Here is a 24,794-nt window from a genome sequence, read left to right as displayed (position 1 = left end):
GTTTAGTTTAGAAACACTTCTTTTCCACCCCGTTTTATTGCAGTTTGAGTCTTCTAAGTCTAATTGCTGTGGTTTTGGTTAATTAGTGAACTGAGAGCCACCAAAAGCATTATGAAAGCATTAAACAATGAAAAACAGAAGTTTTTTTTCCATTTATTGATTGGTATAGTTCTACAAGCAGAGGCTAACTGGGATAAGCACCTCATACAGAAGTCACACTGCAGTTGTCTATATTTTAAGAATGTAGATGTTTGCACTGATTAGATGAAGTGAAGGTTATTCAGTGATCATGGACCATGATATTCGCGAATCCATGCACCTGAGTGAGCTGAGGACAGTCAAGCGTTGCTAGAAGCTTCTGTGGACCACACCGTTTGGGAACAACTCTCTCATTCACACATACTGAGGCATGGCCTGTAATATCACTGAAAAAAGATGGAAAAAAATGTAAATCATTGTGAAAATTAAATACATCCCCCCCAGACAAAAACGCATCAACAAATGTATGTCTTACCCATAGTGAACGGTTTTGATATGCTGCATTCCCACTCCCTCAATCCTGAATACGACGTTCCTCAGCACACAGGGCAGTGGGTTCTGGAATTTGATTGAGAATTTCAGCTCTCTGCTCAGCGCAGCTTCACACAAAGGCTAAGAGAGAAAAAACACACATGCCACATTAATGTTATATAGCCACAATGGACAATATCATCAGCAGGTGGAGTCTCAATATAGTCCTGTGAACTCACAATGATCATGAGATCTGGTGTGCGCAGTCTGAAGCTGAACTGTTTGGCCAGAGTTTGTCTAGTCTCATTGACCTGTCCAGACAGCATGAGTTTCAGCATCGCAAGACCCATTAGATGGTCCCTATAGTCCTCATACTGCAACGTCCACTCCAGAGTCTGGACTATAGAGCCAAAACATTCATGAACATTAAGACTTTAAATACAAGTCATCCTTTAGAATGTACTTTATAAGTATACAACACTATACCAGGGTTATATTACTAGTAATGCTATATTTTATAGTTTGTTTCTTTTATATATTTCTATATAGCTTTATTAAATTGAGTGATTTAATAATTATAGTATTTCAACTTTCTGAAAAAAATATTTGTAGTAGTTTTAGTGTACTCTAACTAACTAAGTACTGTTAATGTTTCATGTGTTATTGTGCTAGTGGGCAGCTGTAGTTAAGCTAGGATTTCAGATGATTATCCATTCTATCATCTCTTACCTTCATGAGGCTTGAGTGAAATGTTCGTCTGGTCTTTCTTTGAGAAGGCCCTGCTGACTGCACAGTGGTAGGTGGCTGACACTTGGCTTAAGAGAGTGACACAGCGAGGTGAACTGCTGTTGTTCTTCAGAACGATGGACAGCACAGCATCCTGACCGACACATGGTCCTTTACCATCCATGCCAATGTCAAGAGTCACTTCACCATTACAAGCACCAGAACCAGCACCAGCATCAATATCAGTATCAGTATCAGTATCGGGAGGAGCACAAGACTCAGTATCACCACGAGCACCATGAGCACCGTTGGGAGAGTAGGTGGATCGTTTGGAGCTGTATTTATAGGCTGTCTCCACAGCTCTGCGCTCCTCTGGTGTACCTGATCAGTGAGGTTGAAATCAGAGTGAAGGGATGATTGGAATGTTACAATTAGAAACCACAATTAAACGTGTTTAAATGTATAGCTTTCGATCAATGTTACTACTGTTTTGGATGTCTTGGTGTACAGCACAATGGTTTTTCAATTGTGCTATATGAATAAACTTGACATTAGAATAATAAAATAAAAATCACCTTCTGCAAATTTGTAGGTGTGCGTGATGTCCACACGTTGATCTGAGCCGACAGCTTTAGTGCTGATGCAGCGGCCTACAGCATTCTTGTCAACCCGAACAATATCAAAGGTCCCATTTTGTTTGCGCTTCCAGTAGACTTTATCGCTATTCACCTACAACCAGAAGAGCCCAATATTTAGTACTAACACAGATCGTATTATAAATCTATCATATCATAAATTACAGGTTTGTGACGAATTAGCATACTTCAGCAAAAACAAAGGGGGCGTCATATTTGAGGTAGACCTGTCCGCTGCGGACCGCAGCAACAGAGGTAGGGCCGCAGCGGAAGGTACCCTGGCTGGTCTCCTGAGGAGTCGCATCAACAACCTGCCAACCTCCATGACCAGGTGGCAGGTCTGGCCGAGCCATCCAAGACTCATTCCACACGTGGAAGTTCCTACATAAAGAAAAGCCACCTCAGTTACTCAGTTACTAAAAACGTAAAATTCAAGGCATTAATGTTTGCCTATAAAACCACCACTGGCTCTCCACTCCTTTACTTAAATTCATTATTTCAGACTTATGTGCCCTCAAGAAGCTTGCGTTCTGCAAGTGAACGGCGCATTATTGTGCCATCCCAAAGAGGATTTTCACAGACTTTCACATTAAATGTATCCTTCTGGTGGAATGACCTACCCAACTCCATCTGAACAGCTGAGTCCTTAGCCATCTTCAGGAATTGACCATAAAAACATATTTTCCATCTTTATTTGACCCTCTAACTCTAGCACCCTCTATTCTAATTCTGTTCTAAAAAAAAAACTTGCCCTTTTAGACTTATTCTCTATTAATTTACTTACTGCTTGTTTTCTTAAAAAAAAAAAAAAAAAAAAAAAAAAAAAAAACCAACTAGCTTGTCTGTTCTTGTTGTATTCTGTCTATGTTTAGGCCTAGCTTGCTTCTTTTTTTTATTCTATCTATTTTCTTTTTATTTATTATATAATTAAAAAAAACTTTATACGTGTACTGCGTTAGGCTAGATGAGACTTGTCATAGCACTTGCATGTTATTGCTCTTTTGTTGTTTTTGATTGCTTCCATTGTCCTCTTTTTGTAAATCACTTTGGATGAAAGCGTCTGCTAAATGTCTAAAACATTGACAAAGCCACAACTTTTATAAAACCACAAATGCTTCAAGTGTCTTGAACTTGCATGATGCAAACTCAAATTAATACACATCTAGATACACTAAGCAGAAAATTTAACAAACAGATGTTCACATTCACAACTTGTTGCCAACATTTCCTGTTTTCGTTTAATTTAACTTGATGTGATAAAATAACTAAAACTTCATTTAAAAAATGCTAACAAAATGACACAAACACAACATAAAATAAAAAATTCAAAATATTAATACAAAGTATAACAGGATCTAAATTATACTAAAATAACACTAACATGAGTACAGATACATAATCTTACCAGATTGAATCACGGGTAAGATTTTTAATTTCTTCATTCTTCTCGTCTAAATAAACATCCGTCGTCAAGGAAGCGTCAGTGTCATGAGCAGAACTGAAATTTGAAACTGGACGTGTAGGAATGCCGAAACACCTCAAAACTGAGAGGAAAATAGAAAAAATGTTAACAAAATGCCTCAGATTTAATTTCCAAAATCTTTGGTCTTTTTCCATTTGGCATTAAATTTGCCATGCGATTTATCATTTGTGAAAGTGAAAGAGACCTTTGATGTTGCAGTACGTTTATCTAATTATAAATCTGTGCCAACAACAGATTATTTTTTTTTATTTATTTTTTTTATTAAATATTGTGCGGGAAAAATACATCTGAATACAGAGGCAACTTGGTGTGGATAGCTAAATGTAAAAACAGTGTGTTCTGATTGGGTGATTTAACAATCGATTAACGGTGATAAACAGTGTAAACATGCCACTTTTAAGGGTGTAAATATTCGCTTTGACAACAATTTGATTATAATTATTTACTAAATGATTGTCATGATTCAGTTTGATTTACATAATTGTGTAATTTAGCCTACTCAACTTAAATGCTTCACTCTATATTTGTGACCCTTGACACAAAACCAGTCATAAGGGTCCATTTGAAATGATTAAGGTTCATGAATAAATAAGCTTTCCATTGATGTATGTTTTGTTATGATAGGGCAATACAACTATTTGAAAATCTGGAATCTGAGGGTGGAAAAAAAAAACAAATATTGAGAAAATCATCTTTACAGTTGTCCAAATTAAGTTCTTAGCAATGCATATTACTAATCAAAAATTAAGTTTTTACATATTTACAGTAGGAAATTTACAAAATATCTTTATGGAACATGATCTTTACTTACTATCCTAATGATTTTTGGCATAAAGGAAAAATCGATAATTTTGACCCATACAATGTATTTTTGGCTATTGCTACAAATATACCCATGCTACTTAAGACTGGTTTTGTGGTCCAGTGTCACATTTGACGATGTCAAAATAAACATACTAAGACTACTATATAAGTTTCAGTAATGCTCAATATCATACTTGTGTTGGCGACTCCAGCGAAGACCCAGCACTGTCCAAATTTGACAGGTGTTCCTCCACTGTTGTGGTACTGTTTCAGGATGGCACTGCTTCCACTCCAAACCATAGGAGAAAGTCCTCCCTCATAGGTCTTTTCCCAGTTACCCAGCAGCACACCGTTATCATCGTTGGAATTAACCTGAAACATTGACACTATTATGCAATCTGCTTCACATCATCACAACTCATTTTTCATTGTTGATTTTCAGACTTACCATGGCAGATATCAATCTGACTATCGTAATGGGGTCTCCCCATCCTGAGCAAGGAGTTCTACTCCTTTCCAACACGAAGAAACACGCACCCAAGATTCCTTCATCAAACTAAGAATAAAAGATCAGAAGTTAAGATAAGGTAAGACAAGGCTTGTAATATATCCAAATGAACAAGTTTTACATTTTTGGGTCTCAGAAGGTTTAAGTTATGCATGATGGTTTTGACAATGTTTCCTTTAAGTCTAAAGTCTGAGAACCTTTCTTAAACCAAGTTTCAACTTTACATCAATATTCAGCTGACAAGTCATGTCTTGTATTGATCCACTGGTAAATTAATCCATTGCAGATACTTTAATTTAAAGCAACTTAGACTGAATTGAAACTACTGTCAATTCATGGTGATTCAAGGTGTAAGCATGCCACTTCTAAGAGTGTAAATATTCACTTTGACAACAATTTGATTATAATTATTTACTAAATGATGGGCATGAATTATTTTGATTCACATAATTGCTAAATGCTTGTGTAATGATTCCTCACGTAATTTAGCCTACTCAATATAAATGCTTTATATATGTCTAAAAATTCTAAAAATTGAGAAAATCACCTTTAAAGTTGTCCAAATTAAGTTCTTAGCAATGTATATTACTAATCAGAAATTAGTTTTACAAAATATCTTAATATCCTGATGATTTTTGTCATAAAAGAAGAATCAATAAAATCAATAAAAATAAAAATCAATAATTTTGACCCATACAATGTATTTTTGGCTATTGCTACAAATATACCTGTTAAATTAATCATTTTGCAGGTACTTTTAATCAAAGCAACTTAGGTTGAATTGAAACTACTGCCAATTCATGGTGATAAAAGGTGTAAGCATGCCACTTCTAAGGGTGTAAATATTCACTTTGACAACAATTTATTTATAATTATTTACTAAATGATGGGCATGATTTAGTTTGATTCACATAATTGCTAAATGCTTGTGTAATGATTCCTCTACTCAATTTAAATGCTTCACTTTATATATGGGACTCAAAATCAGTCATAAGGCTCAAATTGAATTGATTTTTAAGATTTATGAATAAATAAGCATTCCATTGATGTATGTTTTGCTATGATGGGGCAATACAACTAGTTGAAAATCTGGAATCTGAGGGTGGGAAAAAAAAAAAACTAAAAATTAAGAAAATCGCCTTTAAAGTTGTCCAAATGAAGTTCTTAGCAATGCATATTACTAATCAAAAATTAAGTTTTGATATATTTACAGTAGGAAATTTACAAAATATCTTAATATCCTGATGATTTTTGTCATAAAGGAAAAATTTTGGAAGGAATAATTTTGACCCATACAATGTATTTTTGGCTATTGCTACTGTACAAATATACCTGTTAAATTAATCATTTTGCAAATACTTTTATTTAAAGCAACTTAGATTGAATTTAAACTACTGTATACATTTGTGCGTATAAGTTCTAAAGTTGTCACACAAATTCCTCCCAGCAATGTTCTGGGAATGTCAGTTAAGGATTATTAAAAAAAAAATAACATTCACAGAATAGACTAAATATTATCAGGAAACACATTTTGCTGATATATTTTAACAACTAGTGAATACATTTAAACACACTTCTGTGTTTGAAATGTAACATTTTCAAATTTTACCTGACCAAAATTCCAGGTTCTGGTACCAATCTGTTGCTCCGTTCCATAGTAGAGATGACCCATATCATTCAGTACATACTCTACTCTCTCAGCCTCTTCATTTATATACACAGTGTCATCTGATAAGAGCAGAAAAAAGACAGAAGTACACTTGTAAGTACACTTTTTTTTTTATGATTCAGTTGAATTTTCTTAGTTTGATGTAGTGAGGTTTTCTCTCTCTTCAAATAATACCTTTGCACCACGGGTTGAACAGCATGTAAATGTCATTTTCACGTGTGTCTGGTGAAGTGGCCTTTCCCGCTGGGCAGTTTGTTACTACAGTGAGTTTGTACCGTCCAATACAAGCATTTGGAAGAGAATAAACCGCCAATCTGATTGTGGTTTTTGCTTGTTCAATAATTTTTGCCTGCCAGGCATTTCTAGTGAATTCTGAAACTAATGGAACAACCACAAAACCACCCTTGTGTACTGGTAAAACATTTCCTGTAAAAACACAAACAAAAGAATACATTTTCGATTGATAATCTGAGGTAACAGGTGTGGCAGGTGTTAACAGGATCATGGTGGATAACAAGATCACAACAGTAAAGCCATGACTGACCTAGACTCAGCTCCAGGTAAAGTTGGTCTCTGTTTGGAACGAAGGGTCGGGATAATTCAATAGACATCTGGAAAATCTGTCCTCTACGAACAATAAGATGATCGCTAAAGAAACCAGCTGTGCGATGCTCCTGACGATTCTGTCCTTTCCTGACCCTGATCAAATCGATAGAACGTACCTGTAGTAGTCCATCTAAAACATCAGGCATATAAAGAAAAATTGATCAAGACAGATTGAAAATAAGCATTGAAGTCTCAAGCTTCTTCTGTAGTTTTTCGGAACATTATGGCGGTAAATCCATCTGTATGCTAGTTTCAGATTCAAGTGACCCTGATCAGTTGTGTTTCTTTTACATTTAAAACCTGATAGACAGATGGCAACCATCATGAAACATATCTAAAAACAACACCAAGTCAGAACAGGCTGAAGGACTGTGCTAAATTTGGTGAATGTAGCTAGTTAAAACATTTTGTTGTTTACAAAAACTTGCTCTTACCATTGACATGTGCACCTGCTCCATTTCCATGTGAATTCCTGAGAGAAAAAGAAAGTTTTTTTAAGGCTGTAATTATCTACAAAATTTGTACCACAGTTGTACATTTTTAAAACTCAAAATCCAAAGTTATCACACTTGTAACATTTGTAACCCAGCTAATAGGGAATGTTCTCACAAATTTTACTGAAGTTTTTTTTGTTGTTGTTAACTTATATAAAAGTTTAGACAAAACCTTCTTAAAGTAGTGTTTACTTTATTAATATTTGATTCACATTCTTATAACATTGTGAGAACCCCTCTTATGATGTTTTTGTTATTGATATTCTAAGACATGGTTTTTGTATTTTGTCACCTGTTAGTAATGATCTAATCACGGCAAAAATCTGGGCATTCTAAAAGTTTTTGGATATTAAAGAATCATCCAAATAACATTTTATTTGGGTTCAAATTAAATTAGTAGAACATTTATGAAAGGTTTTTTGTCACCTTTAAACTTGAATAAATTTATAAAAAAAAAACTGGACATTTTAATGTTATATTTTGAGTAACAATAAAATTAGTAGAATGTCTAAAATTAGTCTAAAAGTAACTTTTAAATACCATTATAATCACAGAAAGGAAACTGACCATTTTAACATTTCTAGAATTAAAAAAAAATAAACTGTCATGACAAGAAAACAATATTTTTTGAACAATATATCAAAACCTAAATTTGTTACCTTGAAAGTCAGTCTCCAACATCAGATCTCATGCCTTCATTATAGTTAAGTGTATTTTCAGTCTACATAATCATTGATTCAAAACACAAGATCTTTTTAATATGTAATACGAACATTTGGTTTAATCACTTAATCGCAACACTATGATCTTTCTATTTACTGTTTTTAACAGTCATTTAATTCAGCAGCAAACAATGCAAAATACATGTTTCAAATAAGCCATGTTGCTACATTAAAGATGTAATGTAAGGAACACAGCCTACAACTGGTCCATTAGAAAATACACTTATATTACCTAACTTAAATAATCAACATAAAATCCATAAAGTTTGTAATACTATCTGTCCAAGATCTGATCCAATACTGTAGTTTTCTCATTTCAGGGTCACTTACAGTGATGTGTTTAGTGCCAGCGCAATTGAAAACACACTAAAATATTAGAATTTTTGATGATCTGTTGTTAGATTAGTACTAAAAGTTTTGAAAATGTACTTGCTTGTGAAATTTGCACCAAAATGAATTAAAAAAAAAAAAAACTTAAAATGGAATTGATGTTTGTACTTTGAAGAACTAATTGCAAAAAATTGTTGAAATCTGTTGAACTGTCCAAGGTCAATGTAAACTAAAGTCTCTAATAGATAGATAGATAGATAGATAGATAGATAGATAGATAGATAGATAGATAGATGAATACTTACATGTTTACAGGTCTTGCTCCTGAATGCATTGTAAGAGTGTAAGTTCCTGTTTGTTAACAGAGATATTGCACCAAAATGAACTGTAGTCTGAAGGCAGATCTTTACTGAGACGTTCTCTTCTGAACAACCATGGTATATATATATTCACATCTTCATCTCCACCCCATCTACAGCTCAGAGCTGAAAAGTGTGAAGAATCTCCTGTATCATGACAGAGAGAGTTTAGTGTTTATGAATCTCAATAGGTAATTTTACCAGCTTATTTAAATATGGCACGAGAGCAATCTTTACAGCGTGACTTAAATTCCTGTTGGTCTCATTTGTTGTGTTAATATGAAAGGAGGAGTAATTGGAGGTAATGACAGAACAGAATATTCATTGCATTTGAACTTTTGAACCACCTCAATAACAAGGCATTCAACTTCCCATTAAATCCTCAGCTTGATAAGCAGAGCTGCCAGTGAGGATTTTTGTGATGAGGACCAGGGCATGTTTATTTAGGGTGATGGAATAAAGGCAATATTGAGCCTCAGATACACACGTGCCAAAATAAACACTTACAGGATTGTGTTTGCTAATTATTTTTAGAATCTTCATTACTGAAGATTCTCAAGAGCAAAACTAGTTGCATTCATCAGCTAGTTCAGATGCCTACAAGTCTGTGAAAGTACTCATAGGGTTCTGTGGATAAATGTATTAGAATATACAAAAACATTCTCTTTATTTCAAACAGCTGTATCTTGCCCTAAAACACTGTATTAATGACCACAACATAAAAACATTTATTCACACTGTACAAAACCATGTATAAATCAGGATTATTATAAATAACTAAAACCAAATCCATAAAGTTTGCTTATTAAAACAGAAAAAAAACTTTAACAGAAAAAAGGAAACATTCCTCATTTTCTTTAACTTGATGAACTAAATAACTAAAACTGACGTAAAAATTAAATACGAAGTATATTTAATTTTTTATTTTTATATTCAACAATAATAAGACTAAGAGACACAACAAAATTACGAAAACTTTAACTAAAATGAAAATGAAAACATATAACATTAGAAAACAAATGATGCATATTATAACAATTATAGCAGTATGTATAATAATACCAGACATACTAGTATGAATAGAGCTATTTTTTTTCTAAATACATCACTTTTGTGCTTTAATGTAATTATTTACTAAAATTACACCATCATTGCAAGGTATTACTAATTGTGTAAACTAATAATGCATCTGGAATGTTTAAGTCTGAAATCACTCTGTCAGCCAGTCTGGCACATTGTAATCATAATTCCACAAGTGCTAAAACTTGTTTCATTACCTGAACAGGAACAAGTAATGCAGATGGAATGTGCAGCAATGTGAATGATTCAAGCCTGTGGTAAAACTGCTCATGACTTACATGGTGAATAAAATACATTGCTAACTTAATAATTCTATTAACTAGAGGCATTAAATCACCACGTGTTCTGCACATAATAATATAATGTCATAGTTAGCATAGCTTTTTACATTTTGATAAGTCATGTCAATATTAATTTTAAATTGACTTAAGTATTAAGAACCATTTTTTTGTAATGATATTGTCATAATGGTATAAACAGATGTTATATGAATATATAAAAGAACATTTTTACATCTGAAGAAAATGTGAGTCATGCTTGTCGTTGCACATAAATGGTATAAAGCATAGTCACCAATGAACAGTTTAAATGTCTTAACCTCATGGAAGTGTACATGATTTTAAAAGTTTTCAGTTACTAAACAGTGTTGGGGGTAACACATTACAAGTAACACAAGTTACGTAATCAGATTTTTTCCAGCAACTAGTAAAGTAATGCATAACTTCTTCATTTACAAGAAAATATCCTAGTTACTTTTTGTTTCCTTTATAGTGGGGCAAGTAAGTATTTGATACACTGCCGATTTTTCAAGTTTTCACACTTACAAAGAATGGAGAGATCTGTAATTTTCAGCGTAGGTACACTTCAACTGTGAGAGACCGAATCTAAAAAAAAAAAAAAAAAAAAAAATCTGAAAATCACATTGTATGATTTTTTAAATAACTAATTTCCATTTTATTGCATAAAATAAGTATTTGATACAATAGAAAAATAGAACTTAATATTTGGTACAGAAACCTTTGTTTACAATTACAGAGATCAGACGTTTTCTGTAGTTCTTTGGCCAACTCCTCCATACAGATCTTCTCCAGATCTTTCAGGTTTTGGTCTGTCGCTGGGCAACACAGAGTTTCAGCTCCCTCCATAGATTTTCTATTGGGTTCAGGTCTGGAGGCTGGCTAGGCCACTCCAGGACTTTGAAATGCTTTTACAGAGCCACTCCATAGTTGCCCTGGCTGTGTGTTTGGGGTCATTGTCATGCTGGAAGACCCAGCCACGACCCTTCTTCAATGCCCTTACTGAGGGAAGGAGGTTGTTACCCAAAATCTCATGATACATGGCCCCATCCATCCTCCCCTCAATACGGTGCAGTCGTCCTGTCCCCTTTGCAGAAAAGCACCCCCAAAGCATGATGTTTCCACCCCCATGCTTCACGGTTTGGATGGTGTTCTGGGGATTGTACCGGGCCCAGACATAGGCATGGGAAAGGTGGGGCAATGCCCCCCTAAATGCTGTGACTGCCCCCCCAAACGTGAAAGCATGCAAAATTCCGAATTTCATAACAATTTAAAGTAAAATGGTCAGAGCCAGTGATGCGCGGGTTGATCCAAAATGAGCGGGTGCCTGCGGTCACCTGCAGTTACGAGTCATCCAAAAATATTTTTAATGATATTCGGGTTGCGGTCGGTCGGGTCGTTTGAAATAAAGATGCCAATTAAACCTTTGTAATTTATATAGTACTAGACACAATTTTCTATGAAATACATAGACCTACACTTTATTGGCTGAATAATATTTACCTTCTGAATGTTGAGCGTTATTAACTGTTGAATAAATGCTGACGCGGGACAAAATGCCCGTTTTCCCAACACGTTGAACTGAGCAAAGCCATTGTACCATTTTAATAGGCTACTTTTAAACGCATATAGCTCAGTAATATCAGCTTTATGTATTTTCTGAGAGGGGGTGGGATTTTTGTTGGGAAAGTCGGGGGAAAGTGGTGTCAGTCGCAAATATTAAACATGCGGGTCAGGAAGCGGGTCGGGTACAAAAACTTTTTCTTTTTTTTGCGGTCCGAGTTGCGGGCGGGTTAGTTGAAAACGTTGGTCGGGTTCGGGTTGCTTATACATTGACCCGCGCATCACCGGTAGATGCTTAGGGAGGGAGTGGCTACTCGCTTCACTCGCTTTACTCGCTCACAGTCACGGCACGGCAGAGCTCAAAACTCAGACGTCGTTCTAAGTAACTTTTCTTTCGCTGTCTCTCGCCGGAATTATTTGATTACTATAACTATGTTCTTGCTCTCTCTCTCTCTCTCTCTCTCTCTCTCTCTCTCTCTCTCTCTCTCTCTCTCTCTCTCTCTCTCTCATTTACAATTTGCTGAAGTGAATCAAGTAACGAGTCGACAATGCGCAGATTTCTGGTTGCTAAAGCAGCGGAGCTGCCAGCAGCAGTGCTAGATAGACAGACAGACAGACAGACAGACAGACAGACAGACAGACAGACAAGCAGACAAAACATAAATGCACCCTCAAAAGGGCACAAGCCAGTGTCCTATTTGTGCCGGTCCCAAGCCCGGGTAAATGCAGAGGGTAGGGCATCAAACATAAAACCTATAAGACAAATCAAATGGATCAAAGGAGAAGATAGAGATATGGATAGGTGGACTGATATGATGACAGCATAGTTAGTATAGTTTTCTTTGCATAGATGAAAGAAAGAGTTGGGGGAAGTTTTCCTACATGGTGCACATAATTGCTGTCTGATGGTGAAAATAATAAGTATACAGTTTAGAGCTGTCTCAAATTTGGCAAGTGTGGGTAAATACATAAAATAAATAAATAGCAATCATTTATTATTTCCAAGATCACCAGCTGGAGTGCCCATGATAACCACCAGAGGGCACTCCATCCCATACCTCTGGCAATCAGTCTGGGACTTCATTTCCAGTCTGGGACTCATCAGCACTCATTGTTTGCACATGTGCCTCCTTAACCTGTTCTGCTCACACTATATACAGTAAGCCTGGTGTTATTATTCATTGCGTGTCTTATATGTGTCATTTCTAAGCTTAGTTTCCTTGGTCGTCTGTATCTTGGTTCTGGTTCCCTGCCTTTGGATTACTCTTTTTGCCTTGTTATTGTTTGGACTTATTGTTCGTGTTACGACCTTTGCCTGTTTTTGGACTTTGTGGATTACCCCTTTATTACTGTGTCTAGATCCTCAACCTTTGTGAACCTGTGCAGTTTCATGACAATTATATTGGTATAGCCTAGTATGATTAAGTATTTTTTTATGACATTTTCTTAATGACTATTAATAAATGAATATTTATTGTGTTGTACAGCTGCATGTCATAATCTGTAATGTACATATTCAAAACAAGCCGAGAACTGTTTCTGAATTTCTTTATTGCAATATGAGTAAATACAGATAACTTAACAATACTCCCTTTATAACCGTTGAACCTGTCACTCAGTGCAGTTCAACTCACTGTCTGCGTGTCTCTCACAAATAATCACTGAAGTTGTAATCACAGTGTTTTGATAGCAGTTTCAATTCACATATCTGATATAATTGATATCTCAATTATTTTTTACTAATTGTGCAACCCCAATGCTTTAGTTTGACTGTAAAGCAAGTTTATAAAGCTATTGACAGCCAACCTACATTGCACGTGTCCAGCAAATCACAAAACTATTGCCAGTGAGATAATGTTCTCTCTGAGACTGTTCACTATGTTTATTCAGGTACTGATTAAAAAAAAGAGCATATAACTGGTTTGGTGTGGCAAGTGAATTACAGGTTATTCAGTATACATTTATATAACAGCATTTATATTCTTACACAAAGTAAAATATACTATGCAGTGAGGTTAATTCAAAGTTATTGCTTTGAACTTATGCGTGTGTATTTTGTTTCCTCCATTAGATAGATAGGTTGCTAAAGTTGTTTAAGGGTAAAAAAAGCGTTATAGAAGTACAGATTTTTCAAGCATTATTAAAACACATTTGCCATCAAAACTGAAATTAAGAAGTTGACAACGATTTATTAAATACAAAGCTACAAAATATTGTATAAGCTGTAGGTCCTTTAAAATAGTTTGACAAAATGTAATTTCTAACGTAAACATCCTCTAACCATAAGTTTAATGGTTCCACAGTTGCAAGAGGCAAGTATCAAGAAGTCTAAATCTTATGAATAACGACGTTGGTGAATCCATGCACCTGAGTGAGCTGAGGACAGTCAAGAGATGCTAGAAGTTTATGTGGCCCAGGGTATTTAGGAACAAAGGTCTCTGTCAGGTTCACTAAGGCCAGACTTGGAATGTTACTGGAATGACAAAGAAACAACATTATTATGAACATACTCCATTTTCTTTGTAATTTATTATCAAGCAGTGTAAGTTAATATAATACTCCTTACCCATAGGTAGTTTTTCTGACATGCTGCAATCCCAATCCTTCAAACTGGAAAACCACATTCTTCAGCACACAGGGAAGTGGGTTCTGGAATTTGATGTTGAATGTCATCTCTCTTCCCACTGCACCACCACAAACAGGCTGGAAAAAATTTTGAGTTGTAAGAAATTGAACTTGAGCGCAAACACTGGCAGATGTGCATATAAAGAGTTCTTAATAAAGTAAACTCACAATGATAATGAGATCTGGTGTGCGGAATCTGAAGTTGAACTGAGTGGTCAGTATCTGCGTAGTCTCTGAAACTCGTCCAGCGACGGTGAGCATCAGCGCTGATTGAGCTGCCAGGTGGTCTTTGTAGTCCTCATAGCACAAAGTCCACTCCAGAATCTGGACTACAGAGGAAAGCAAGATGTAAAAGTGAGTGAATACTAATGCTTCCATAACAAATTTACATTTGAAATCAATAATCGTCTTCATCGTTATTTTGTCTTCACAGCTCAAGTCTGTATTGAGAACATACTGCTAAGGTAATAATTGGGTAGGACTGGTTAACCTATAGTTTGCACCAAATTAATCAAAAACTAGAAAATGTACGTTTGTCAATATGAACATTGATGTTGGCTTTAAAGTATCCCTGAAATACTTTAAATATCTCCTGAATATATCTATTTTAGATGTAATTGTCTATTGGGGTGTTCTGCAAACTATGATTTCAAGCTTCCGTCATCCCTCACCATCATACGACTTGAGCTCAATGAGTGTCTGGTCCTTTTTCACCACGGCTTTTTGAGCTCCGGTGTAGTACATGGCTGCCACCTGGCTGTACAGAGTAAGACTGCGAGAAAAGCGGCATTTGTTCTTCAAAATGATGGAAAGCACCGCATCCTGACCAACACATGGTCCATCACCCTTCATGTGGACTTCAATGAGCACATCATCAGAGTTGGACAGTGGGTATTCAGACTGTTTGGAGCCATTGCAACAGGCACTTTGTACAGCAATTCGTGCCTTGTCTGAACCTAATGAGGGGGATAAAATGATAAATAATTAAACCAATGAATATTAAATAAGTTGTTTTCGGATACCATGCATAAAACAGCCCTACTAAAATCAAATTTCTCACTGTGACAGGACTAGCCTGTCAGAAAACCAGCTAACCAGACCTCAAGGATATTTATAATAATATAAAATGTTTGGTTTGTCATAATAACATTGAATTTGATCAGAATACATGGCTACTTTTGAATGACCATCATTCAAAAAAAAAAAAAAATTTCCATTCAGAATGGTGTAGTTATAATATAATTATGGACCTCTATATACTGGTAATTTTCATATGTACAGATCACATCGCAGTGATGTGTTTCTGTGACGTACATGTGTAGGTTTTCACCTTCTGGGTGTTTGTAGAGGTGTGTGATGTCTATGCGTTGATCTGAGCCGACAGCTTTGGTGCTGATGCAGTGACCCACTGCGTTCTTCTCAACATGAATTACAGCAAAGTTTTTGTTCTCTTTACGCTGCCAGTAGACTTTATCGCTGTTCACCTACAACATAAAGATCCAAACCATCAGTTGTTTGTCTGTCCTTTTACATTCCAATTCAGTTCATATTTTGAAGCAGGATCCAGAATTATAATGAATTTAAGGGTGTAGAATTATATATTTCTCAAACATGTAACATAAAACCCTGTAAAATGTTAACATACCCCAGCAAAAAGTAAGGGTGCGTCATGCTGAACCTGCCCACTGCGGATTGCAGAAACAGAAATGGGGCAGCAAGGATGACTATACTGGCTGGTCAGTTGAGGAGTGGAATCAACAACCTGCCAACCTCCAAAACCAGATGGCAGGTCTGGGCGATTCATCCAGGCCTCGTTCCACACGTGGAAGTTCCTACATTGAGAGGAGAATCAACCAAGAAAGGTAAAGAAATAAAGAAATACACACAACAATCATTGCTACAAAAATCAAGGTTTTGACAAATGTCAATGCCATGAGATCTTACCAGATTGAATAGCGGTTTAGATGTTCAATCGGCTCAAATTTCTCATCTAAATAAACATCAGTTGTCAGTGAAACTTCAGTATCATGAGCAGAGTTGAAGTTTGAGACTGGACGAGTGGGAATGCCCAAACATCTCAAAACTGAGGACAAAGAGATTGTTAGAAGAAAGAATTAATTTAATAGGCATATCTAAACATAACATCAATTCTCTATCCAATATGGTTGATTTCTTACTTGTATTGGTGACGCCAGCGAAGACCCAGCACTGCCCATATTTGACAGGTTTTCCTCCACTTTGGAGGTACTGTTTCAGGATGCCACTGCTGCCGCACCAGGATGTAGGAGAAGTTCCATCATTGCAAGTTTTTGGCCAGCTACCCTTTATCACTCCACTGTTGTTACTGGCATTAATCTGTCTCAAAGATAAAATGTCAAAATGTTATTTTGTCATCTGCTTTCCTTCCTAAACAGCCTTATTCTTATTGTCTAATAAGGTTGTTTAATTTCAAAAATCTGGAAAACTCACAAATGCAGATATCACTCTGACGACGTTAACAGGATCTCCCCATCCAGAGCAAGGCCCACCACTCTTTTCCAACACAAAGAGGCATGCAGCCAAGACTCCTTCATCAAACTAAGAATAAGAGATGACAGAACAAGTAGTTAACAAATGTTTGCATGCATTTTAATATGAATCCGAATAAGAGTTTGGCTCTTACTTGTCCAAAGTTCCATGTTCTGCAGCCAATCTGCTGCATAGTTCCATAGTAGATTTTACCCATGTCATTCAGCACATACTCAATTCTCTCTGCCTCATCTTTCAGGTACACGTTGTCACCTGACAAAGAGACATTCTTAAATATTTAACAGTATTTTCTACTTTTTCCTCATTTTTGATCAGTTTCAAGCTTCGGATGTCATTTAAAAGACTGGTAAAATTAAAAGAGGATGTATCATGTGCACATACATTTACACCAGGGGTTGAACAGCATGTAAAAATCCTTATCAGCTGAAGTGACCCTTCCTCCTGGGCCGTTGGTTACGATGGTAAGTTTGTATCGTCCAATAGAAGCTGTTGATTGAGAGTAAACGCACAGCCTCATTTGGTTTTGCATGTGTTCAACAATTCTGGCTTCCCAGCAGTCTTTCTCGAATTTCTTCACTAATGGAACAATCGTGAGCATCTCGCTTGATGTTGATGGGATATTACCTTTGAAACACACACAAGAAGAGGAAATAATAGTGAGGATGTGCCTTTAGAATATATTCAGAAAAGATGAAACTGCACTGAAAATATTTGTATTTTGGATAAATATAGCGGAACTCAGTACTCATGGTCAGATGTTCTTGCTGCCATTTATTATTAATATATTAATTTAGAAAATAATGCAAAATACAAGCATTTTTGCTGGTGGACTCAGACATTTTGAACTAGTTTTGTCTTTTCTAAATGTAATTCATTGTTAGCCAGTTTCTTTAGGATGTCAGAATGTATTTGACTGGGTAGCAAGATAGCATTTAACAAAAAAGGCCTTAACTGACATAGTCTCAGCTCCAGGTGAAGTTGGTCACAGTTTGGATTAAAGGGTCGGGACAGCTCAATCCACATCTCAAAACATTGTCCTCTACGGATGATGAGGTGATCGCTGAGATAACGATCTGTGTGATGCTCCAGTCGATTCTGTCCCATCCTGGATTTGATAAGGTCAACAGAACAGACCTTCAACGGCAGAGCTAAGAAATAGAAAAGAAAATGATTAATGATGAGAGTAGGTTTGTTAAGTATTTATAAACTTTAGTCATTAATTACACATTTGCTAATAATTGCATATAATCCCTCTATTTATTAGTTTTGTGTCATCTCTAGGGTTGGGGAGTAACGAAATACATGTAACACTGATACTTATTTGAAATGCAAAATATGAGCAACTGTGTTTCGCTATAGTTACATTTTAAATTAGTACTAATCAAATTACAGTTACATCTGAAAAGTATTTTAGCTTATCAAAGTGATAACTTTTTATGTAATTTCATTTAATATTAGTAAAATGATTGGATATTTCAACCAATGAGGCAACAGGTGATTCTCTGACTCGTGTGCAGCAGCAGCGCCTGCTCAAATAGCAACCTGGCCTGTGAAGTGCAGACTAGTGAGGACAAGGACGACGATTTAACTTGAATGTGATAAATAAATGTGAAAAAGACGTCACATCACAACGTCTCTCGGCTTCAAAGGAACATCTAACCTTGAAAAAGCATCTTAAAGTAAGTGGTTCGCAGTCTTTGTAAACCAGTGTTGCCAACACTGTTCTCACGCCACAAGACCATTTTCTCACGAAGTGCCATTTAGCCTATGTTTGTCTGTACAACTTTTTTTTATATTTATAACACGGTATAGTTAAGTAATATCAGTCGAGGAAGAAGAGTTACGGTTACACGAATAGCACGAATGCAAATGTGATGCTGATTTCATGCTTTTCAAAAACAAAAAGTTTATGTTTAGTGACTTAAAAAACAGTATTGTCTTTTGCTCTATATCTCCAACAAAAAAAATCCATACACCGAATGTTTTTTTTACGATAATTAAAGCAAATCTGGTTGGGATTGACGTCATTAGAAAGGAGTTTATTCAAATACAGCAGCAGTGGTTTAGGGAGTAAGACACTTTATTATGATTTGATGCCAACCATTCCAGTTCAAGTCTGCTTCATGCTAAACTTGTTCAACTCCCGTTTTTCTCCCTTTTCCCATCACATATCTACCACTGTTTGCACTAAGTATTAATAGCAACATTTAGTTCCTGAAAGAAACCGCGTTGTCAACGAATCAGCTGAGAGAATGATTCAGTTACATTCATAAAATCACTGGCTACATTCCTGGCCTGAATGAGTCTTTTTTTAACGAATCTCATGATTCCATTACTTTTTCCATTAAATCAGTGATTTGCCACCAGCAACTGGCGGTTCTAGCTTCACATTTAAAAAATAAATCTCCTCCCATCATTTTAAATTTCTATGTTCAAAATGTTATATTTAAAACCTTCATCTCATATCATTATTTATGCATTTATAATAGTTTTAAATGCATCTATCCCATCCAATTTTATTTACAGATGTTTAACATAAAAACAAGACATCAAAGTTAATATGCCCTTACCTTAATGGAGTAGTTTCAGAACAAAAATATACAGATAATGTACTCATCCCCTTTGTCATCAAAGATGTTCATGTCTTTCTTCAGTCGTAAAGAAATGATATTTTTTGAGGAAAACATTTCAGGATTTCTATTTCTATACTTCCAAAATAAGCTTCAAAGGGCTCTAAATGATAGCAGCCGAGGAAAGAAGGATCTTATCTAGCAAACGATTGGTTGTTTTCTAAAAAAAAATTACAATTTATATGCTTTTTAACCTGAAATGCTAGTCTTGTCTAGCTCTGTGTGTACTCAGTGTATTTCAGTTCATGACAGTTGGGGTTTATCGAAAAACTCCCATCTAATTTTCTCCTCCAACTTTAAAATTGTCCTACATTGCTGTTTTACCTTTTTATGTAAAGGGTGTTTGATCTTCTTTGCACGTTCACTTTGTAAACACTGGGTCGAAGTACTGCAGCGAAGTAGGACAATTTTGAAGTTGGAGGAGAAAATGAGATGAAGGTTTTTCGACATACCCTAACTGTCATGAACTGGAATACACAGAGTTCATGCAGAGTTAGGCAAGACGAGCGTTTGAGGTTAAAAAGTATATAAATTGTAAATATTTTTAGAAAATAACTGATCGTTTCGCTAGATAAGACCCTTCTTCCTCAGCTGGGATCATTTAGAGCCCTTTGAAGCTGCATTTAAACTGCATTTTGGAAGTACCATAGAAGTTCATTAAATGGAGAGAAATCCTAAAACGTTTTCTTCAAAAAACATAATTTCTTTACTTTTTTAGTCAAAAAAAAAAAACATGAACATCTATCTGTAAATTTTTGTTTTAAAAGTGAACTACGCTTTAAGTATTCCACAGTATTTAGATCAAAAACTAAAATTAAATTATATCTAACGAAATACGATACAAAATACTTTTTAAAGCATGTCTTTTGTGATCTGTAACCTTCCCAACCCTGATCATCTCACATCATGCATTACAATCCAAAGACCGCATACCTTGTACCATAGGGTCCATATGTGCCCATGAGTCTGTGGAAAAATATGTCATTCTGGTGGGGACATTCTCAGATTCTCGACATGAATTGAGGTGGTTGTAGGAGGAATTCTCCCAAACGCTTGAGCCGCCTGCCTCACTGCATGTCTCTGTCTGCCTCTTAGACTCCAGTCTAACACCTTTGACCCTAAATGACCTTTCACAAGAAAACATTATTAGTTTATCATCAACAATTGATCATAAATAAAACTTGTATAATGAATCATTCAAAAGAAGGTTAAGGTTTGTTCCTTATAATAAGTTTACACTGCTCTCTTAAATTCTTTAACCCTCAAATGAATTTTAGCAACACTTAATAGAGTTCCATGTTTTTGCTAATACCACCAGAATATATTAATTTTCTTTATTTCCCTTATTATTTAACATATACAGATAAATGCACAGAGAAAAGCCGATCAAATGACCAAATCACATGATTAAAATCTTTAAAATGGGCCAGTTTCTAGTAATGATAATGTCTAAAATCAGGTCACAGAAGCATAGAACAATATTTGAGATCATTACTTACATGGTTGTAGTTGTACTTCCTGATTGTGTTTGAAAATGTGTTAATGAAGTAAGATCAGAGCAGAAAATAAGTCTAAATGTATCTCTTCTTTTGTACAAATGTTTCTCTTCAGAACAGCCCGGTATATATTCACATCTTCATCTCCACCCCATCCACAGCTCAGCGTTGGAGAGTGTGAGGAATTTCCTATCTGATGAGAGAGATTTTAGCGTTTGGGATGAGTCTCACAAGGTAATTGTAATGGCTTATTTAAATACTGCATCAGCACAACTTTTCAGTGTGAAAGCACTGAGGTATTAAGGATGGAATGCATTGTAAATTACTAAAGCGATTGATTTAATCCTATGAAAAATGTATTGTTTATCTACGTGGCTAATGTCTCATTGACAGTAATTCCGATAGACACACCAAATACCACATTGTTTGCCAGTTAGCAACATCATTGCAAACATATCTAACATTTTAAATTAGCCAGGCTACTGTAAGAATTTGTTACAGTTACATTAAGGAATTACTTAATCCATTTAAATTACTTTTATATACAGTACTTAAAGCTATATATTACAGATTCCATTCAGAAATTGTTTACATCCGGTATTGTACAAAAGGGTTATTGATGTGTGGCAATATTCCAAGATAATGAGACTATTCAGAGTATTGTCAGAATATGATTTGCATTTGTTTGTGTGCATATATACAGCTGTGAAAAAATTTAGAGACCACTGGTTCTGTTTTCATACTGAGCAGTTCTGAGATATTGAGCTTCAAAGTTTTTGTGTTCCACAGACTTCTGTAAATAGAACCAAGGTGACGACTGTTTGAGTAAAATGTTTTATTCTATAACCTACTAACAACATTTCTCACAAATTCCAAATATACTGTCATGTAGAGCTTTTATATACAGAAAATGACAACTGGTTTTCAGACAAATAATGCAAAGAAAACACTTCCAGGACAACCTTGTAAGTGATCCCAGCCTTGCTGAAGCACCTTTAGATCACCACTGATCCTGCATCAGATTTCACATTGGGTGCGAGATACTGTAGCTTGTAAGCCACACTCCAGGCCTTTTGTCTAACCATTAGAGTTGCCAATAGCTATTAGAATGGCACCGACTTCGGCTACTTTCAGATCCAAGTTAAAACTTCACTTACTCTCTATGGCATTTTAAAATGGTTGATGTTTTAGTTTAACGCTATTTGTTATTATTGTGTTGATGTGTTATCTTCTAGGTTTATCTTGTAAAGCACTTTGGGTTGAAAACTGGATCTTACTCCAGTCCTCCTTGGTCCAGTGCAAATCTCAGCCTGGCTATTAATTGCTGCTTCTTGATGAATAGTTTTTTTTTTTTTAGCTTTGCCCTGCCTCTAGAAACTGTTTCGAACAGTCCTCACCATGCACTTCGCCACAGCTGGCATTTGCCATTATTTTTGAAGGTTACTTGATGTTGTCCTACACTCTTAAAAAGGATGTGTTAAAAACAACACAGCCTGTGTTGTTTCTTAACACACCTTTGTGTCTAGTTAAGGACAACACATTTTGTGTTTTAACTCAACCAGTGTGTTATTCCAGCTAACACAGAAAATGTGTTGATTTTTTTTTTTACACAATTTGTGTCAAGTATGTGTTATTTTTGAACAAATCTTGTATGCAATAAAGACACAGCAAAATAACGTATAGTTTATACACCATTTATTAAACCTGCTACTAACAAGTACATAACTCAAAAAGGTTAAAAAAAAGAGAGGTAAACAATCAAAATACAGTCATTTCAACATTTGAATTGTTCCTTGAGTGAAAAGCTGTTAATGGTTTATAAAGTTTGTACTTTAAATTTAAAAAATGTGGTATTTGACAACCTCTTAAGCATTAATCGTTTTATTTACATGTTTTCATCTGCATACAAGTGATGGTGAGGGTCGGTGAGATGAAGTCTCTCGTTAGTCTCTTGTCTCGTCAGTACAGTAACTGCCACAAGCGCTTCAGGAGTGTCTTCCATTCAAAGCTGCAAGAGTAAATAAAGATACTTTTGTTATTTATAGGCTACACATAACGAATATTGTAAAATAGCGATAGCTAAAAAGGCAAGAAAAGCCAAGGCATCAGAGATTATGTTAGCGTTTTAGGGCAATTTGCACAATACGTGGCACCACGAAGCTGTTCATTTTCAAAGAGAAAGACGCGATGAACGACATGGATTTCCTCATGTGAAGCGCTACAACTTGTCAATGATTAATTAAAAGTGATTCTGTTCACAATAAATCTAACAGAAGAAACTATAAAGCTTGTTAAAATAAGCTCCCACAGCCGAGATGTGCAGCAGGCGCGGGCGCGGCTCACATCGCCATTCGTGAGGCAGTTTTCCGGCTACCACATATATGTGCCAAATGCCCCTCGACCGTCTACAAACGATCACAAAAGACATTTTAAAAACGTATAATGGCCAATACAAAACATTTCTTACCTTCACACATCGAAGTTATGTCCTGACGATGAAAACTTGAAGCACAAGGAAATTTACTTGTCTCAGTAGAATAACGGCTCATGAAGTGAGGCAAGCAGCAATGTGATTGGCTAATATTTAACACATATTGTGTTGGACACACTGTGTTAGATATTTTCTTTTTTTCTTTTTCGTTTTTAACACACATTTAACACAAAATAACACAAAATGTGCTAAAATAGACATAACACAAACAATGTGTTAAAAATTAACACATCCTTTTTGAGAGCGTACAGTTGTTGAATGACATTCAAATGACTTGGCAGTCATCCCTGTCAGTGGAGAGTCTTGTTCTTATGAACCGCTGTCTTTGAAATTTTAAGAATGGAACAAACCTGACTTGCTAGAACCCTTCATTTCCTTACTCAATACTGTTCAACTCTTTTGGCATGGTTAACAGTTATTATTTCATTCCCATTACTTTTGGAATCTTATTGCAATAGGATGACCACAGCAGTTTATTTTTTTTTCTCTTTTAGAGGTGATCACCTATCCAGTACCTCATTAAACAGAATGAGGTGTAGATGATTACAATAATGAGTACAAATCTTAAAGTTTTAGTGTATAATGATATTCTAGGGAATTGTGTGCTTCTAATTTTATAGCAGCAGTTTGGACGGGACCATTTTCTATTCTAACATGACAATGCCTCTGTGTATAAGGCAAGGTTCAAATAGAAATGATTGATTCAGTCAGTGTGGACGAACTTGACTGGTCTGCAGAAAACCAAGTCCTAATCCCAGCTAAACACCTCTGGTGTGACTTTAAATGCAGACCTTTAGCTAAAAACTCATCACCAAACACCAATGATTTGTATATGCACTACATGGACAAAAGTATTGGGACACCCCCTTCTTTAGAACAGAAGAAGGCACGTCCAAAACTGTGGCAACAAATATGGAAACATAATTAGTGTATTTAAATTTTTTTTTATTTCTATTTCTGTTGCAACAGTTTTGGATTTGTCTAAAATGACTGTACCCATACGTACAAGGTGATGAATTTTTGCCTCAAAGTCTGCATTTAAAGTCACACCAGAGGTGTTTAGCTGGGATTAGAACTTTGCTTTATGCAGACCAGTCAAGTTCTTCCACACTGACTGAATTAATCGTTTCGATTTAAACCTTGCCTTGTACACAGAGGCATTTTCATGTTAGAATAGAAAAGTCTATAAACCAGAAAGGTCATTGGTGTGTAGTAATATCCCAAGATCACAAAACTGT

At 35.6% G+C, this 24,794-nt stretch overlaps 2 protein-coding genes across 2 annotated transcripts; both read right to left on the bottom strand.

The window, feature by feature from the left end:
- Positions 1-280: 280 nt before the first annotated feature.
- On the bottom strand, positions 281-11,276 carry LOC141290621 (protein-glutamine gamma-glutamyltransferase K-like). The gene is made up of 15 exons (XM_073822732.1): positions 11,138-11,276; positions 10,960-11,040; positions 6,880-7,071; positions 6,510-6,761; positions 6,276-6,394; positions 4,607-4,714; positions 4,353-4,530; positions 3,277-3,415; positions 2,060-2,252; positions 1,812-1,965; positions 1,525-1,617; positions 1,240-1,437; positions 750-910; positions 515-651; positions 281-425 (listed from the first exon to the last, which is right to left on the bottom strand). The coding sequence occupies exons 1-15, from the start codon at positions 11,274-11,276 to the stop codon at positions 281-283; spliced, it is 2,289 nt and encodes a 762-aa protein (XP_073678833.1).
- A 2,837-nt stretch (positions 11,277-14,113) lies between these two features.
- LOC141290620 (protein-glutamine gamma-glutamyltransferase K-like) lies at positions 14,114-18,699 on the bottom strand. The gene is made up of 13 exons (XM_073822730.1): positions 18,600-18,699; positions 17,896-18,087; positions 17,321-17,563; positions 17,073-17,191; positions 16,880-16,987; positions 16,588-16,765; positions 16,355-16,493; positions 16,056-16,242; positions 15,741-15,894; positions 15,082-15,366; positions 14,579-14,739; positions 14,352-14,488; positions 14,114-14,258 (listed from the first exon to the last, which is right to left on the bottom strand). Exons 1-13 carry the CDS (start codon positions 18,697-18,699, stop codon positions 14,114-14,116), a joined length of 2,148 nt encoding a protein of 715 aa, XP_073678831.1.
- Positions 18,700-24,794: the final 6,095 nt, after the last annotated feature.

The sequence above is a fragment of the Garra rufa genome, chromosome 18, assembly GCF_049309525.1.
Source record: "Garra rufa chromosome 18, GarRuf1.0, whole genome shotgun sequence".
Classification (NCBI taxonomy): Eukaryota; Metazoa; Chordata; class Actinopteri; order Cypriniformes; family Cyprinidae; genus Garra; species Garra rufa.
The sequence above is the reverse complement of the archived record's forward strand: the minus strand, read 5'-3'. Positions and strand labels throughout refer to the sequence as shown.

What these genes read in the sequence shown, in the direction of transcription:
- LOC141290621 (XM_073822732.1), bottom strand. Translation starts at nt 11,276, where the DNA reads ATGGATGGGGCCATGTATCATGAGATTTTGGGTAACAACCTCCTTCCC. An exon ending in TCAGATTGATATCTGCCATG is followed by an intron (nt 4,531 to 4,606) that starts GTAAGTCTGAAA and finishes TCAATGTTTCAG; the next exon opens with GTTAATTCCAACGATGATAA. An exon ending in CCCCCTTTGTTTTTGCTGAA is followed by an intron (nt 1,966 to 2,059) that starts GTATGCTAATTC and finishes TTCTGGTTGTAG; the next exon opens with GTGAATAGCGATAAAGTCTA.
- LOC141290620 (XM_073822730.1), bottom strand. Translation starts at nt 18,699, where the DNA reads ATGGCACTTCGTGAGAAAATGGTCTTGTGGCGTGAGAACAGTGTTGGC. An exon ending in TCAGAGTGATATCTGCATTT is followed by an intron (nt 16,766 to 16,879) that starts GTGAGTTTTCCA and finishes TCTTTGAGACAG; the next exon opens with ATTAATGCCAGTAACAACAG. An exon ending in CTAAACCGCTATTCAATCTG is followed by an intron (nt 16,243 to 16,354) that starts GTAAGATCTCAT and finishes CTCTCAATGTAG; the next exon opens with GAACTTCCACGTGTGGAACG.